Source organism: Bacillus rossius, chromosome 5 (genome assembly GCF_032445375.1).
Source record: "Bacillus rossius redtenbacheri isolate Brsri chromosome 5, Brsri_v3, whole genome shotgun sequence".
Classification (NCBI taxonomy): domain Eukaryota; kingdom Metazoa; phylum Arthropoda; class Insecta; order Phasmatodea; family Bacillidae; genus Bacillus; species Bacillus rossius.
Window position 1 is genome coordinate 73,321,634 of NC_086333.1, and position 15,112 is coordinate 73,336,745.

Here is a 15,112-nt window from a genome sequence, read left to right on the forward strand (position 1 = left end):
TGGAAAGGTGTAGGGTTAAAAAAAAACGGGGGGGGGAGGAGGGTTTCGTGGAAGTGGGTAAAAAAAGGGGGGGGGGGGAGGCAGGGATTCCGTCGCCTGGGATCCGGCGTCGGGACGAGCTTCTCAGTGGCGGTGCGCGCGTACGTCGTCGGGGTGCGTCGAGTGTCGAGAAGAGACTGGACCGGGGGCTGGTTACCAGGAAAGGGGGGGGAAATGGGGGACAGTTGAAGGGCCCTTCTCGCGGGCTAAATCCTATCCGAGTGGCCGCCGAAGGAAACAGGTTCACGCACGTCTTCGCGGGGACTTTCCTCCGGGTATGGATCGAGTGCGCGACCCACGACACCTTCCAGCTACCCATGGATGTGCTCCGAAGGAAGGTAGAGCACAGCGCGGAATCTGGTGAGCAGCGGAAACTCGGAGCCGCGACGCGGAACGATGGCGGAACAGTCCATCTCTCGGCGGCTGCGCTCCAGGTGAAGGACGCTGACAGTTCCGCGGGTCGCGGGTCTGGGTTTTGACTGAAGATGAGGTGCGGCGCACGCTGACGGGTCGACGCGATGAACCTGCTGTCGCTGGCGGCGCTCGTCGCGCTGCTGCTGCTGCTGCTGCAGAGCGCGGCGCCCTTCCGCGCGCCGGCGGGCGACCGGCCGCGCCTCACGCGCGTCGTGCGCGTCAGGCAGGGCGCGCTGCGCGGCGTGGTGCGCCAGGCGACGCGCAGCGAGAACCTGCAGGCCGTCGAGGCGTTCCTGGGCGTGCCGTACGCGGCGCCGCCCGTCGGCTCGCAGCGCCTCATGCCGCCGCGCTCGCCGCCGGCGTGGGACCGCGGCGAGGTGCGCCTGGCCGACCGCTTCGGCCGCGTGTGCCCGCAGGCGCTGCCCGACATCGCGGCGGCGCGCGGCCGCTCCATGTCCGAGGCGCGCTACCAGTACCTCAGCCGGCTGTTCCGCCACCTGCAGGACCAGAGCGAGGACTGCCTCTTCCTCAACATCTACGCGCCGGCGCAGGGTGAGTGCCGCTACCCCTTAAACATCCCGCACGGGCCCGCTACCCCTTAAACATGCGTCCATTATCACGTCTTGTACTTCCTCTTTTAAAAAATATACTTTTACTTTTTAAATCAATGATAACTAGAGACCGGAAAAATTCGCGGATTCATTTCGTGACAGGCTGAAATTCAAACATGTGCACAATTTTGCTGTTTCTGCTGTTGTCTCGCAGTTTTAACTGGAGCTCTCCGGGCCAATGAGGGACTGTTGACCAAATAAGCGTCCAATCACAAGCTACCCAGTGGAGACGCCTCAAAATTTAGTACCCAATGAAAACGCGTGTGTACTTGAGAAGTGCAGAGGATAATAAAGGCTACCATAGAGGTAATTGAGTCCGCGAATTTTTCCGGTCCCTAATGATGACTAGAGCCACGGAATTTTCGCGCATTCGTTTAGTCGCAAGTTAGAATGCAAACCTCCACACTGTCGCACTGCAGTTGTTTGGACACGCCCCTCTACGACCGTGAGCCAATGATGCCCAGCTAGGAGATAAGTAAGCGAATCAGATAGTGCCAAATAACAAGGATGAAAAATGTTCTCGCTAAGAAATCAACCAATGGGAAAGTAAACATGGGTCGAGCACACCTATAACTTTGAATTCTATCCTGAGGCCAGAGGAATCAGCGAAATTTTCGGGACTCTAATGATAACCATGACGTAGCTTGGCTTCTGGGTTGTAGCCGTGTCCTCGGTTGAATAATTCATCGACGTTTCAGTCGACGTTGCAGTCGCCATCATCAGGGAGCGGTTACCCACCAGTACCCTGATGACGGCGACTGCAATTTCGACCGAAACGTCGACGAATTATTCGCCAAGGACTCGGCTGCAACACAGAATGAAAGCTACTTTCAGACAATGGCCGCGAAAGCCTGCGAACATTATCAATGATAATCTTTTCCCTGAATCAATGAAAGACTAAGACAGCAGCTAATCAAAAGTTTAATTCCCCCTCTGGTATGAATAGGACGTTTGAGTCCAACCCGGTGTGTAAATGTACCTTCAAATGTCGGGTGTCTATTGATTTCCTCTCTTGAAACTTCTCGAACTGACTCGCCCATCTTACATTACACAGCCTCTAAATCAATAACGCGATTCTATGGGACTTCAAGCTTTCACCCCGTAATTGAATCGTTAAGTATTAAACATAAAGCGTCCCTGCAATTCCCTATACCATAAATAATATTAAATACGCTCATTGAAAGCAGTTATTAATAATCATGTCTCCCAAAGTAAAACAAAACATTGTATGCCCTTTAAATTTTCTTGAAACAGAAATTCTGAGCTCTCCTGCTTACTCTGTGCTTTAAAATTAGTTTAAATGTTTTTTTTTCTCATCGACGCCATTAATCATTGATAATATTTAATACACTTACAGTTCTACATGGAAATTAGCAGTCCTACTGATGAGCCATGAATTTAACTTTGTAATATCCACATAATTATCATTATTTAAGAGCTATTCGTGTAAATGTTTACACGATTCCTCTCTTGTATTTGTTATGATGACACATATATTGCATTGGATATTCACCAAGTGTGATAGAATGAGTGTAAAACGCCACGTAAATGTTCCTAATTATAATCACTTTCACTAATTTTTACACTTATTGCATGTTTCTGACAGAAGAACAAATGCAAGCGAAAGATATTGTTGCCATCTACAGAAATAACGGTCAAAATACAATACTGATGAGAGGGAAACAAATGAAATCAGCGTGGCGTGTGAGACGGAGTCTTAAACTGCGGTCAGTTCTTGAATGCAATAGAATGTTGACTCGACGAAGGAACTCGCTGCCGGGGCTGAAGCGGCGACCGTGACCGCGCACTCGCCTCGTGACGTCAGCGCACTCGCCTCGTGACGTCAGCGCACTCGCCTCGTGACGTCAGCGCACTCGCCTCGTGACGTCAGCGACCGGTGGCTTCCATGTTGCGGTGATGTTGTTACTCGCCCCTGCTTGCAAGGACATACTTCCTGGCAGTCCCATCGGCTCGGATCGGTTTGGCTCGGTTCGGCTCGGCTCGGCTCGGTTCGGTTCGGCTCGACTCGACTCGTCTCCTCCTCCACAAACAGTGGCGGGGATTCGATCCGTCAACCTTTGGATTGGTAGTCAGCAATGCTAACTACACGGCCAAAAGGCCCAACCCCCGCATGGTAGACAATTTTCTACTCTGTCCAACACTTCATCCAGACCATCCTCTGACTCCTGTAAATTCCTACACGTAATGCATGCCAATTTTCATCCCGCATGAATGCGCCCAGGGTTTTTCCCTGTGTCTATGCAGGTTTTACCTGGGCCCAACCTATCTCTAGTTATAGTCTAGATTTAAGAGTGAGGGGAGTTAGTCATGGCGCCAATCGCTGCCATGGCTGGCCAATCCCCTCCTAGCACATAATGCATGCGACCCTCTCCCTGCATGGCTAATCCCAGCATGACTAGGCGTATAGGCTTCGGCCTGAGACGCACCTAGGTCCCTCCCTAACCCGGACCCCTCCAAAATACACTTAGTTTTAGTTAGGTTAGGAAAAAAATAGTGGCCAGTGCAGCCACATACCACCAGAGGTGTGAGCGCCCCTGTTCATAAATCCAACAATAGATTCTACATAATATGAAAGCGGACCACGGGTCCAACTTCTCAACCCATCCTACGGTAGACTTTTCTACTCTGTCCAACTCTTCATCCATGCCATCATCTGTGTCAATTACACTCCTACGCGATTAATGCATGCTGCATGTCTGTGCCCAGGTGCTGGTTTTACCTGGGGCAAACTTACTATGGTTTCAAGCTAGTTTAAAGATATGGAATTAGTCATGGAGCCAATCACTGCTATGACTGGCAAATCCAATCACAATGCACACGATGCATGCGATCTTCTCCCTGCGTGGCTAATCTCTAGCATGACCAGGCGTCTAGGCTTCGGCCTGAGACGCACCTAGGTCCCTTCCTAACCCGGACTCCTTCTACAAACACACCAATAATTTTTTAGTTATGTCAGGAGAACAAAAATTGCGGCTGTTGAACGACCCGTGGTAAACCGTAATTCATAGACTTTATGCTCCTGTTTTCTATCGAGCCTTAGTTGATCGGCTGCTCTTATGGGTATAAAACACTTTTTATATATAAGTTTTGGTCTGAGGTCTATCTTTTCGTAACATAATTGCAAGCCCTGCAAAATCAAACAACTATTTAAGACTTCAAGTTATTAATATCATTCTGTGAAACAAATGGATCTTTATCGATGAAACCAACGACTAAAACCTTTTATTTTGTCAATTGAACTGATTTATTTTACAACTGGTATGATAAGTCTAAATCAGAGAATATGAAAGAATAAACGTGCAACGGCCAGGAGTGGGGTGATCGATAATGTTAGGTGTTATGGGAGGGGAAATTAAGAATTATGTAAATAGACAGACAATTAAAAGACTCTTTTGAATGTTTAACTAGGCCATGTTGGTTAAAATCGTGAACTTTAATTGTGAACGTAAATTATGTAGTCTATCAAAAGGGAATTTATGTCTCCGTTATAGCATACTTGTATACTTACGTGAACACTTGCGCACTTTCACATGTGCATACTTGCGTCCTCGCATATGTGCTCACACGCATGTTTCCACACTCGGATACTTGTTCACATTCTAAAACACTCGCCTGTGCTCTCGTACATTTAACCATTGGCACGCGTGTTTAAAATATGTGTGTCTACTATAAATGAGTATTTTTGGAACTATAAGTAAGATAGTTATTTGTGTTGCTGTGTGGTTTCGACCCCATGCCATCATCTGCAATGACGTGAACCAATTGACTTTTAGGCACATCGTTTACGTACAGCTAAGACGTGCTTATAGGAATACAATTGCGCAAATAAAGGGATATATTTTTTATAGTTGAAAAAAAATTTAAGCGGCGGTATAACAGAAAAATCCACTTTTCGTTGAATACAGTGCAAAAAAAAAAAACTTTTTAGCTGGCTGTTGTTGCTTACGAAGCCAAAAATGAAGTATAATCATTCACAGAAATAGTCAGCTTGTGCCTTGAAGAATAAACCCTCGAACAATGACCACGAAAGCCCAGGAATAAGATTTTATGATAATAATTTTAAAAAACTTTATTGTTCCTTTATAATTAAATAGTGTGTGGTCTTTTATTCAGTATCAAACAAGAGACAGGTGTCATATATTTATAGGTTTAAGACCTGCAAAATTCGCGGTTTCGATGGCCTTCAGGATAGACTGCACATACCCCTGAACACTCGGGCAAATAACGCAAGTTCATTGGCTGCCAACTTGTAAGTCGTCTCAGCTGGTTTGTCTGTGATTTGATCCTTCTTTGGTTGAGGGTTTATAACTGGTTGAAATTCGTCCAGATGAACAGTAAGCCAATTGCAAAATTATCTAAGAGGAATATGTGTTTGAATTCTCGCCTATCACCGAATGAATCCGTGAATTTTGCAGGTCTGTTTTTAAAGGCATTCATAGAATTTGAACTAGATAAACCTGTAATTATTTTATTTCTTTCAATAAAACCTTTTTATATGCTTGACTATATGTAATAATAAATCACGTTTTGTGATTAATTTATGAAATAAATTTGCAACTAAAAATTAACACAATTTAAGCTTGTCCAAATTAATAATAACATTTATTTTCTTTGCACTATTAACATTATGTAAAATATAATTTAACTTCTAAACCAAGAAATTTTCGAATGTATTGTTGAAATCTCTTACATGAAAACCTTGGCTATTTAAAATAAACATTTTTTCACCCTAAACAGTGCTCATTATGTGGTAAACTTATTTTGAATATCGTAAAAAACCTGGATGTAAGCCCAAATAAAAAAAAATGGGAAACGTATTTTTACGGAAATATACAAGTAGCAATTTGGCACTATCTGTACACGTTAACTATTTTTAAAGTCCTCTGTTTTAAACGGTCAGTGAACTTCTTTTATTTTTATATTTTAAAATTATAATATTTAATGTATAAATAACAACAAATAATCATTAAATTTTTAAAAGTATTAAAAAATTTGGCCACTGGTAATATGTTTCTTAAATTTTTCATCTTTCATGCTGTTTGCACTCCAGTGTGAATAATATCACAGTTAAAATAAAATTTAGGTAAGATTTGTAATTTTTTTTACAGTATAATTTGGCAATAAATGTGAAAACACAAAATATAGGTTAATAAAAATAACAAAAATATTTTTGTGTAAATAACATAAAAATAAACCAGACATCTGTTTGTAATTCTATGAAACATACACATATGTAATTTGAAAAGTCTGTATTGTCGTTAAAAAAATTAATACTAAAACCCAGCAAATTTTACGATATGAAGGTTGCATTTGCAATAACTATAAAATATTAAATGGAAATATTTTTACAGAAGTTATTTCCGTTTTGAAATAATCTACAGTATAAACCTGTAAAGATTTTTTTTCATAAAACCTTTAAAGGGTTTTTCGTGGGTTCAAAATATTTCGTATTTTTTACCTTATTTAACGTTTACAAAATTTTAAGAACTCCAGTGGTTATTAAAACCATTCTAAAATCCCAAGTTTTGGTACATAACAAAAATCAGATAGTTAATATGAGATTTTATTTCGATTTTTATAGTTCATAATAGTTTCATTGAATACACTGTTAGACAATCCTCTTTAATAACATGTTGGACCAATTTTTTTGCAGTTTGAGGCTAGTGTGACCATGGTCCAGGTTAGGTTTTCAGCAAAGTTGAGAATTTTTCACTTATAGAAATTTATTTCTTAGAGGCTTATGCCGAAATCGTTACCAGTTTAATCTGATACTAAATTCCACGTAGAGGTATAACAAACTCATGCTAGGTGTGTTCAAAAAGCAATGGGAATTTTTGTAATTTCGGCGGGTTGTGTCAGTCCGATTCACGAAATTATTTTCGTTTTTGTGCTGGTTAACATATCTGAAAAGTATCTGTACAGCTCGTCAGCTGTCAAAATGGTTGAATGTGTTTTGGTGCCATTAGTGATTAGTTATTTTAATCATTTGGTTAAGAAAATGTATCAAATAATTTGCATTAAATGTTGTTTTTAGAATTGCATGAAGTGTGGCATATATTTTAGGAATGTTGAATATTGTTTTTGCAACAGGAGCAATAAGCTTCAGACGAGGGCTCAGCAAGTCCTCTGAGAAGCAAAAGCAGGTCACGCGCCAAAGAGTTTTCGCGTCGAAAGAAGTATAATCAGTCGCGAACGTGTTGCTTCCGCAGGTGGCATTTGCATTGACGAACGGAGCGGTCAGGCAACGCCGAATCGCTGGAGACCGGAAAAATTCGCGGGTTCAATGACCTTCAGGATAGACTCCAACATAATCTAGACACTCGGGCAAATGCCAACTGTTCATTGGCTGCTGACTTGTGAGACGTGTCGACTGGGTGGTCTGTGATTCGACACTTCTATGAGTGAGGGTCTTTAATTGGCCCTCAGTCCTCCAGATTAACAGTAAACCATTTGCAGAAGCAGCAATAAGGTATAATTATTTGAATTTTAGCAAAACACGAAATGAACCCGCGAATTTTTCAGGTCCCTACGAATCGCACATCGGCTCCTACCCCTAATGGCTTGCGTCGGACAGCAGGTCTCGAGGGGGAGTGGGGAGTTCAATGGCGCCGGCGCTTGTCCGCTGCTGAGAGTCCAGCCAGCACGCGGCGTCTGCCTTGCTTGTGCGTCGCGTCGCCGGCGTGGCGGGGAGTGTATGATGTGAGGGGGGGGGGGGGTTTGAGCACGAAAGCCCGACTACGAACGGGGACTTCACAGACAACCCGGCTGCGCCATATTGAAAAAAAAAACTCCCGTTCATCTGCGTTCTTTGAACGATTCTCCAGGTCGATTTGACATGACACCTAGGACGTACGAGATTTCTGGTTCACGCTGGATGTATCCGCAAAGATCCTCGGAAATAGACTTAAGACGGTTTTTCTTGGTAAAACCTTGAGCTTTCTCTCCGTGTGTATTTGCATGGCTTATGGGATGTAGCTGCTCCCCTTGCAGTCATCGTCATCGAAATTCTCCTGCCTTTAAATAATATTCTCCTTGGAGATGAGTGTTTCCTGAATGGCAGCTGTGGGCCAATCGAAGCTTTCAGTCTCTTCTGGTTGACTGGTTGATTTCGCCAATCGGAGCTGGGCTTATGTGATTGGATGGGGCTGCTGATTAGTCGCTAGCCTCTTCTATTCTGCGTGGCCAATCAGAGGCGAAACAAGAAGATAGTTCGTCTCTGATTAGCCAACCAGAAAAACGGAAATTACGATCTTTAAGGGAAAACATACTTTCAGGTCGGTGCCTGGTAAAATTCAACGTCTTTTTTTTTTGCCTCATTTTAGGTATGTCGTGGGCCATCTAGACTCTTCCAATATGTTTGGGAACTTCTGGCGTCATAGTCGTGATCTGCAAAGCAAGTCTTGAACCATTTCCCCCCATAAATTTCAATTTACGTTTCGTTGAAAACGAGGTCACTATAGACACAAATGCATAAAACTAAATTGGCACCAAAAATTTGGGGTCTGTTAAAGGAATCTTTAATACCATGTTGTAAGCTTGGAGGAATTTCGGGAAACATATGAAATCAGAATTAAGGTTTTTCAAATAATATTTTTTTCCTGGATCCTACTGAATGTGACAACCATGTTTTGCAATTGCTCCGACTTTCTCAGCAATCCTAAAACGACATTAAGAGCACTCCAGCTAAACTGAAGACCTGTCTACAGCCATACAAAACTGAAATCAAAGAGGCGACGTTTGTTGAGTAATCACTAAGTGCATGTGTTTTTCCATGAAGCTATCACAACGCTCGTTAGGCTGCAATAAAGTATGCCCGCGGCAGAAATTTCTTCGTTGCAACTGACGGCCGTCTGTCTATACGAGACGTTGTCACCCTTGAAAAGGCCAATCAAGAAGAGCTTGCTTCCGCACAAGATTGCTGCGATTCGTGTGCCGACAGTAGACATGTAGTTGAGACTCAACTAATCACGAAACACAGACAATGCTACTATGTATTAATACTCAGTTAGTCACACCCCTAGCAATGGCGTTATTATCTGGAATGAGCACGAAATTCACATACTTGTACACAAATAAGTAAGTGTATTTTTTCCTTTGGCTGCTCCCAACATTTCATTTCCTGGCTGGGTTGCATGTGGTTAAGTCATTAGTAGAGACCCGGAAAATTCGCGGGTTCAATGACCTCCAGGATGGACTCCAATATCCTCTACACACTCGGGCAAATGCCAACTGTTCATTGGCTGCTGACTTGTGAGTCGTCTCGACTGGGTGGCCTGTGATTCGACACTTCTATGAGTGAGTGTCTCTAATTGGCCCTCAGTCCTCCAGATTAACATTGAACCAATGACAGAAGCAGCACTAAGGTATAACTATTAGAATTTTAGCATAACACGAAATGAACCCGCGAATTTTCCGGGTCTCTAGTCATTAGTAGGGGCGTGTATATTTCGCGGAAATATTTCAAGACTAGCTGAGAGTCAGAACACTGTAGCATTGTCTGTGCTTCGTGATTGGCCAAATTTCTTTCAAGTGCATGTCTACTGTCAGCACACCAATCACAAATATTTTTTGCGAAAGCAGACGCGTCCTGAATGGGCCGGTCAATTAAGGCAATGTCTCCTCTTGTAGACGGCTGGCAATCACAAGGAAGAAACCCCTGGCGCGAAAATAAAATATACCATATTGCAGTCAACTCAGCGTTCAGATATATTTTTATTCTCGCGAAAAATACATGCCCCTAGTCATTAGAATTTTATTATATTGTAATTGGTTTCTTTTCGTTCAGGGCGTAGTCAAAACTATAGTTGGTCCAATAAGAACTCGAGTGAAGTATTTGATTAAGCGTTCCATCCTCTCTTCAAATTATAATCTGGATCCTGGAGGTCTATAGTAATAAAGTCAATCCGCGGCGGGGAAAAACCTAGATTTTTTAATAATGGAAATAGTAGTTTTTAAAGAGCTAGATGTAAAAAATTATTTAATAATATTTCGATAATTTATTACCATTATTTTAATGTAGCCAAGTGTACACCCATATCAATTGACAGCACACTTTATGGTATATTTCACCCGTAAACTTTTTTTTGCAAAAATTAAAAACCTTTGCTGGAAAAATATTACAATATATATTTTTTGTTTTATCTTCCAAGAAGCGTTTTTGTTTCGTTACATTATTTTAAGGATTTAATTTAAGATAGAAAAAACCTTTGGACAAGTAAAAGAAAGGGTGGCGGTGAATTATTTTTTTTCTTGAAATGCATCATACCAAGACTTGACAAAAAAATTCGCACATACTAAAATTTAGCGTGGATACGATAATGTTGAATAAATATCTACTAATAATCTTTGATACATAATAAGAAAAATCTGGGAATCTCTCTGCCGTGATTATAAACTTTTAAGCAACCTGGAATATGTTTGGAGTGAGTGATTTCGGAATACCGGTATACCGGAGACAAATATAGATATCAAGATAATCACAAAGGGATTCGAGCTATGGTCCTCTAGAATGCGTGCCTGGTTATTTACCACTGACGTTGTATCAAAACAGATTTCTTAAATAATAGTAAGTGGTAGGAAAAATAACACTCGTGTTCGAGCAGTCACTCAGAAATGCATAAACCCGGAAAGAAAGTTTTTTTAACTGAGCTGTTTTTAAACCACTACTTACTTCGCCAAACATTATTATTATTTTTTATAAACAAAAATTATTTTAAGCTTCCAAAAAAATTAAAATTAAACATCCTGTGTTAGACATTTTCAGCGTAAAATGTAGTTGTAGGAACGTCTTTTTTTTTCTTTTGAAGCCACGAAGAATAAGGTAATGTTAAGCGTTAAAAAAAATAACCTGCTTTAAAGACCCGGAGAAAATGCTGTTGTTGTATTAAGGCAGTTAGTTATTTTTTATTGCGAATGGACACACGGCCTCTCCTCTCACGACGGGCTGCTAACTTCCCCCCCCCCCCCCTTGGAAGTTCATTAGCATAATGTTCTTTATTCAAAAGCATAAAACCCCTGGCTGACGATGGACTACACAAGCAAGCATATAAAGCTGATGCTTAAATTTAAAATTAAAATGAGGGAGGGAGTGAGGTGTGTTGAGTTTTTCTTTTTAAAGGGTGTTTGTGTGCAACGTGTGCCAAGAATGACCACGCATCCTTATAATAGCGTGGAATAAGGCCTCCGCGAGTAAACAAGCTTGGGAGACGGGATGGAGCTGAGCAAACAAGCTTTAGCGAATGAGCCGACCAGCGTCCATGCGAGACACCCCTCCGCATCAGAGTGTGGCGATAAGATAATTTCCTCCACCATTAATAATAGCCGTGACCAGATCCAAGTGCACACTTGCGATCTTGCAACCCAGCATACTCTACTTGCCCTTGCAGTAGATCGGACGAGTAAAAATGTTCGTCCCTGCAAACGTTTGCTAGCCAGCTTAAAAAAAGTTGAAGTCAAAATAAATATTAATAAATAAATGATATCCAAGTGGACCTTTTTAGCTTAATAGAGTAAAATTTAAGAACAAATGAAGAACTCTTAAATATATATCAATTAATTTAAGTTCCTACCTATTATTTTCCATACGCCTAAAAGCATGTACTTGTTGAATCTTCTTTATTATCTCTATAAAATATTATTTTTTCTTAAAATGTATTAACCCTGGCATACAATGATTTATAAAAAGTTTTTACCGGTCTTTTGAATGTTAAAATTATCTGTTAAATATAGGTAGTGATGGGCCAAATCCCAACTTTCTCTAATCCGAATCTCGAAATCGAATCCCAAAGAGTACTTCGAATATACCGCTTGAATCCGAATCTAGATCTCAAGTTTCTAAATTATAAGAAATTAAAAATATTAACTATGGTGTTGAAATATTTAACCCTTAAAACGTTGTATTCATAAAATAAGTTTTAAAAAATATACATATTGAAATACTATTTACATGATTACATATAAAAGTACGACAATATCTTGGGTAATAGTTACAGGAAATGTATGAAGAAAAAAATTTACATGTAAACTTCAGAGTTTATCGGTGCTAACTTTTAAATTTACATTATTTATTCTAAAAATTTCTTCGAATCTTTTTCCTCGAATAAAGAATACTTCGAATGTTAAAGATTTGATGGCACGAGACGATTTTAGAATTTAATTGGCCCATCCCTTCAATATAATACCTATGATTCTTGTTCGTAATGGAGAAGTTTCTTCACAAAGATTCGTTTAACTTGCAGACATGCGTTCATCACTTCATCTCTTGATGTCATTTAGGGAAACTATAACTTTCAAGTTCATACTTCAGGCGAATTCAGACACGGCTTTGATAAGTTTTTTTGTTTGTTTTTAGTCCTGCCGTATTTAAAAACCATGGCCACGGAATATAATCGGGTCAACCTCTAACCTACAACCAATAGACATCCGAGTTGGTTTACTGACTGATAGGTACCCGGAATTTTAGTGATGGATGTTTACGTGAACCTGTTGGTTTTCTCGGGGTACTTTTGTTTCCCCTTTCCCTCGTCAGTGCATTCCGTCAAAGATCAACGCACCCACTACTGGGGACCGGAAAAATTCGCGCATTCAATGACCTCTAGGATAGCCTCCATTATCCTCTGCATTTCTCAAGTAAACACGCGTGTTCATTGGGTACTAAATTGTGAGGCGTCTACACTGGGTAGCTTGTGATTGGACTCTTCTTTGGTCGATAGACTCTCATTGGCCCAGAGAACTCCAGTTAAACTGCGAGCCAGTAGCAGAACCAGCAGAATTGTACAGATGTTTGAATTTCAGCCTATCACGAAATGAATCCGTGAATGTTTCCGGTCCCTACCCATTACTCACCCTTACGCAATCTGCAGGCCAATGTCAGGAAGCCCGCTCGTACGAATGTCAGCCCTATTCCAGTCACAGGCGCTTTGCCCTTACCGAAAAAAAAAATATATATATACATATACGCCGATATTTAAATATTTGAGTCAACGAATCTGTTTCGTAAAGTCTAATTTCAACTTTAAACACATTTTTTAGGGTTTTAGAAATTTCACCTAGCATCTTGCGACCAATATTGATGCAGGGCAAATAATTCCTTTTAGTTTTTGGCATGACATCTTTTACCAAGATATGTCCTGTGGTAAAAACTATATATGAATATATGACTTTTATAGAATATCCTTGACTACCCAAATTTCTGGCGACAAGTCCTTTCTTACATAACTGATCAAGGTATAATTGATATATTATGAGAGCTTGCAAATTTGATACGAAAAACGGCTACAGTATGATAAGAAACACCAACATAGGAGTGCCCACAAAATAAAAAGGAGTATGCAGGCTATACTTTTGGCGAAAATAGTTCGCGACCAGCTGTGTGTTTAAACACTCTAGCATCGTCTGTGTTTCGTGAGTGATTGCTAGAGACCTGCAAAATTCGCGGTTTCAATGGCCTTCAGGATAGACTGCACATTCTCCTGTACACTGGGCAAATAATGCAAGTTCATTGGTTGTTGACTTGTAAAGTCGTCTCAACTGGTATGTCTGTGATTCGATCCTTCTTTGCTTGAGGTTTTATAATTGGTTGAGATTCGCCAAGATGAACAGTAAGCCGATAGCAAATTTATCTAAGAGGTATATGTGTTTGAATTCTAGTCTATCACCGAATGAATCTGCGAATTTTGCAAGTCTCTAGTGATTTCTAGAGAACTGTAAAATTCGCGGATTAATTTCGCGACAGTATAGTCAAAATACTTTTGACATTATTTTGCTTCAGTGATTGGGCCACAGTTTATCTGAAGGACTCTGGGCCAATGAAAAATCATTATCAGAAGAATTAGCGAATCACGATCATTCCAGTCAACAGTTGTTACAAGTCGGTAACCAATCAGCAGATGTAATTTGCACAAGTGCGTAGAGGATCATGAAGTCTATTCTTTAGGGATTTGAAATCGCGAATTTTACAGGTCTCTAGTGATTGCGTTACTTTCAATTCTATGTGTAAGGTCGGTACACCAATCACAGACATCCAGTGCAAAGTCAAATGTTTCCTGACTGGCCCGGCCAAATAGGGCAATGGCTTCTCTTGCAGATGGCCGCCAATCACAAGGCAACAATCGCTAGCTCAGGCATACCTTATTGCAGTCTAGTGAGCGGTCAGTTTTATTAGTGAAAAATTCCTGCCCCTATTTATAAGAAACACTAGCGTATTGAAATTTCTTGTCATAAGTTATTTACATCTCTTTAAATACATTTATTAGTTTTCTAAGTGTCAATATTTTATTAGTTATCGATTTGTGATTAACTTCACAGTAGTCATTTTGAATATAAATGACATGTCATTTTATATTAATAGAACGCTTATTTTACTGAAAAAATAAAATTACTCCAAATAATTTAAAAGAAATTGTATATCCAAAGAATAGCTGTTATACGAAGGGACCGGAAAAATTCGCGGGTTCAATGACCTCCAGGATGAACTCCATAGTTCTACGTACACTCGGTTAAATGTCACCCATCCAATGGCTGCTGTCTTGTGAGACGTCCCAGCGTAGCAGTATATGATTCGATAAAGCTTTGGTAGTGTGTTTTTTATTGGCCCAGAGTCATAAAGGTGAGTTGTGAGCCAATAGCAGAGGCAGCACTGAGGTATAACTATTTGTATTTTAGCCTATCGCGAAATGAATTCACGAATTTTTCCGGTCTCTACTTATACGTATTATAGAGCTCTACCACCTAACAGATCCCTGTTAATTCTCAGCTCTGAAGATGTCTGCTGTAATTCAGGGAGAAACGTCGGTAGATTTACCACAAATCATGACTCAGCCTCTAAAGCTAAGGAAGTTTATAAAAATAAATTCCATAAACGTCTGCACCTCACATTAAGTGAAATCTCAAAAACCGCTACACAGACCTTAAGAGAAACCATTCCAGAATATGCCTTTGAACGAAACTTCTGTGGCTCTGGCAGGGGAAAAAAAGTATCAGCAAGTGACTCTTTGGGGGAGGTGGGAAGGGAGGGGATAGTAGCAGGG

General features: G+C 40.9%; 1 protein-coding gene across 1 annotated transcript in view; it reads left to right on the forward strand.

Annotated features, from left to right (window-relative positions):
- The first annotated feature begins 557 nt into the window (after positions 1-557).
- Positions 558-15,112, forward strand: part of LOC134532300 (uncharacterized) — a 211,913-nt gene continuing 197,358 nt past the window's right edge. The window contains exon 1 of the mRNA XM_063368718.1: positions 558-1,005. Coding sequence (XP_063224788.1) covers positions 558-1,005 — 448 coding nt within the window. The remainder of the gene's footprint in view (positions 1,006-15,112) is intronic.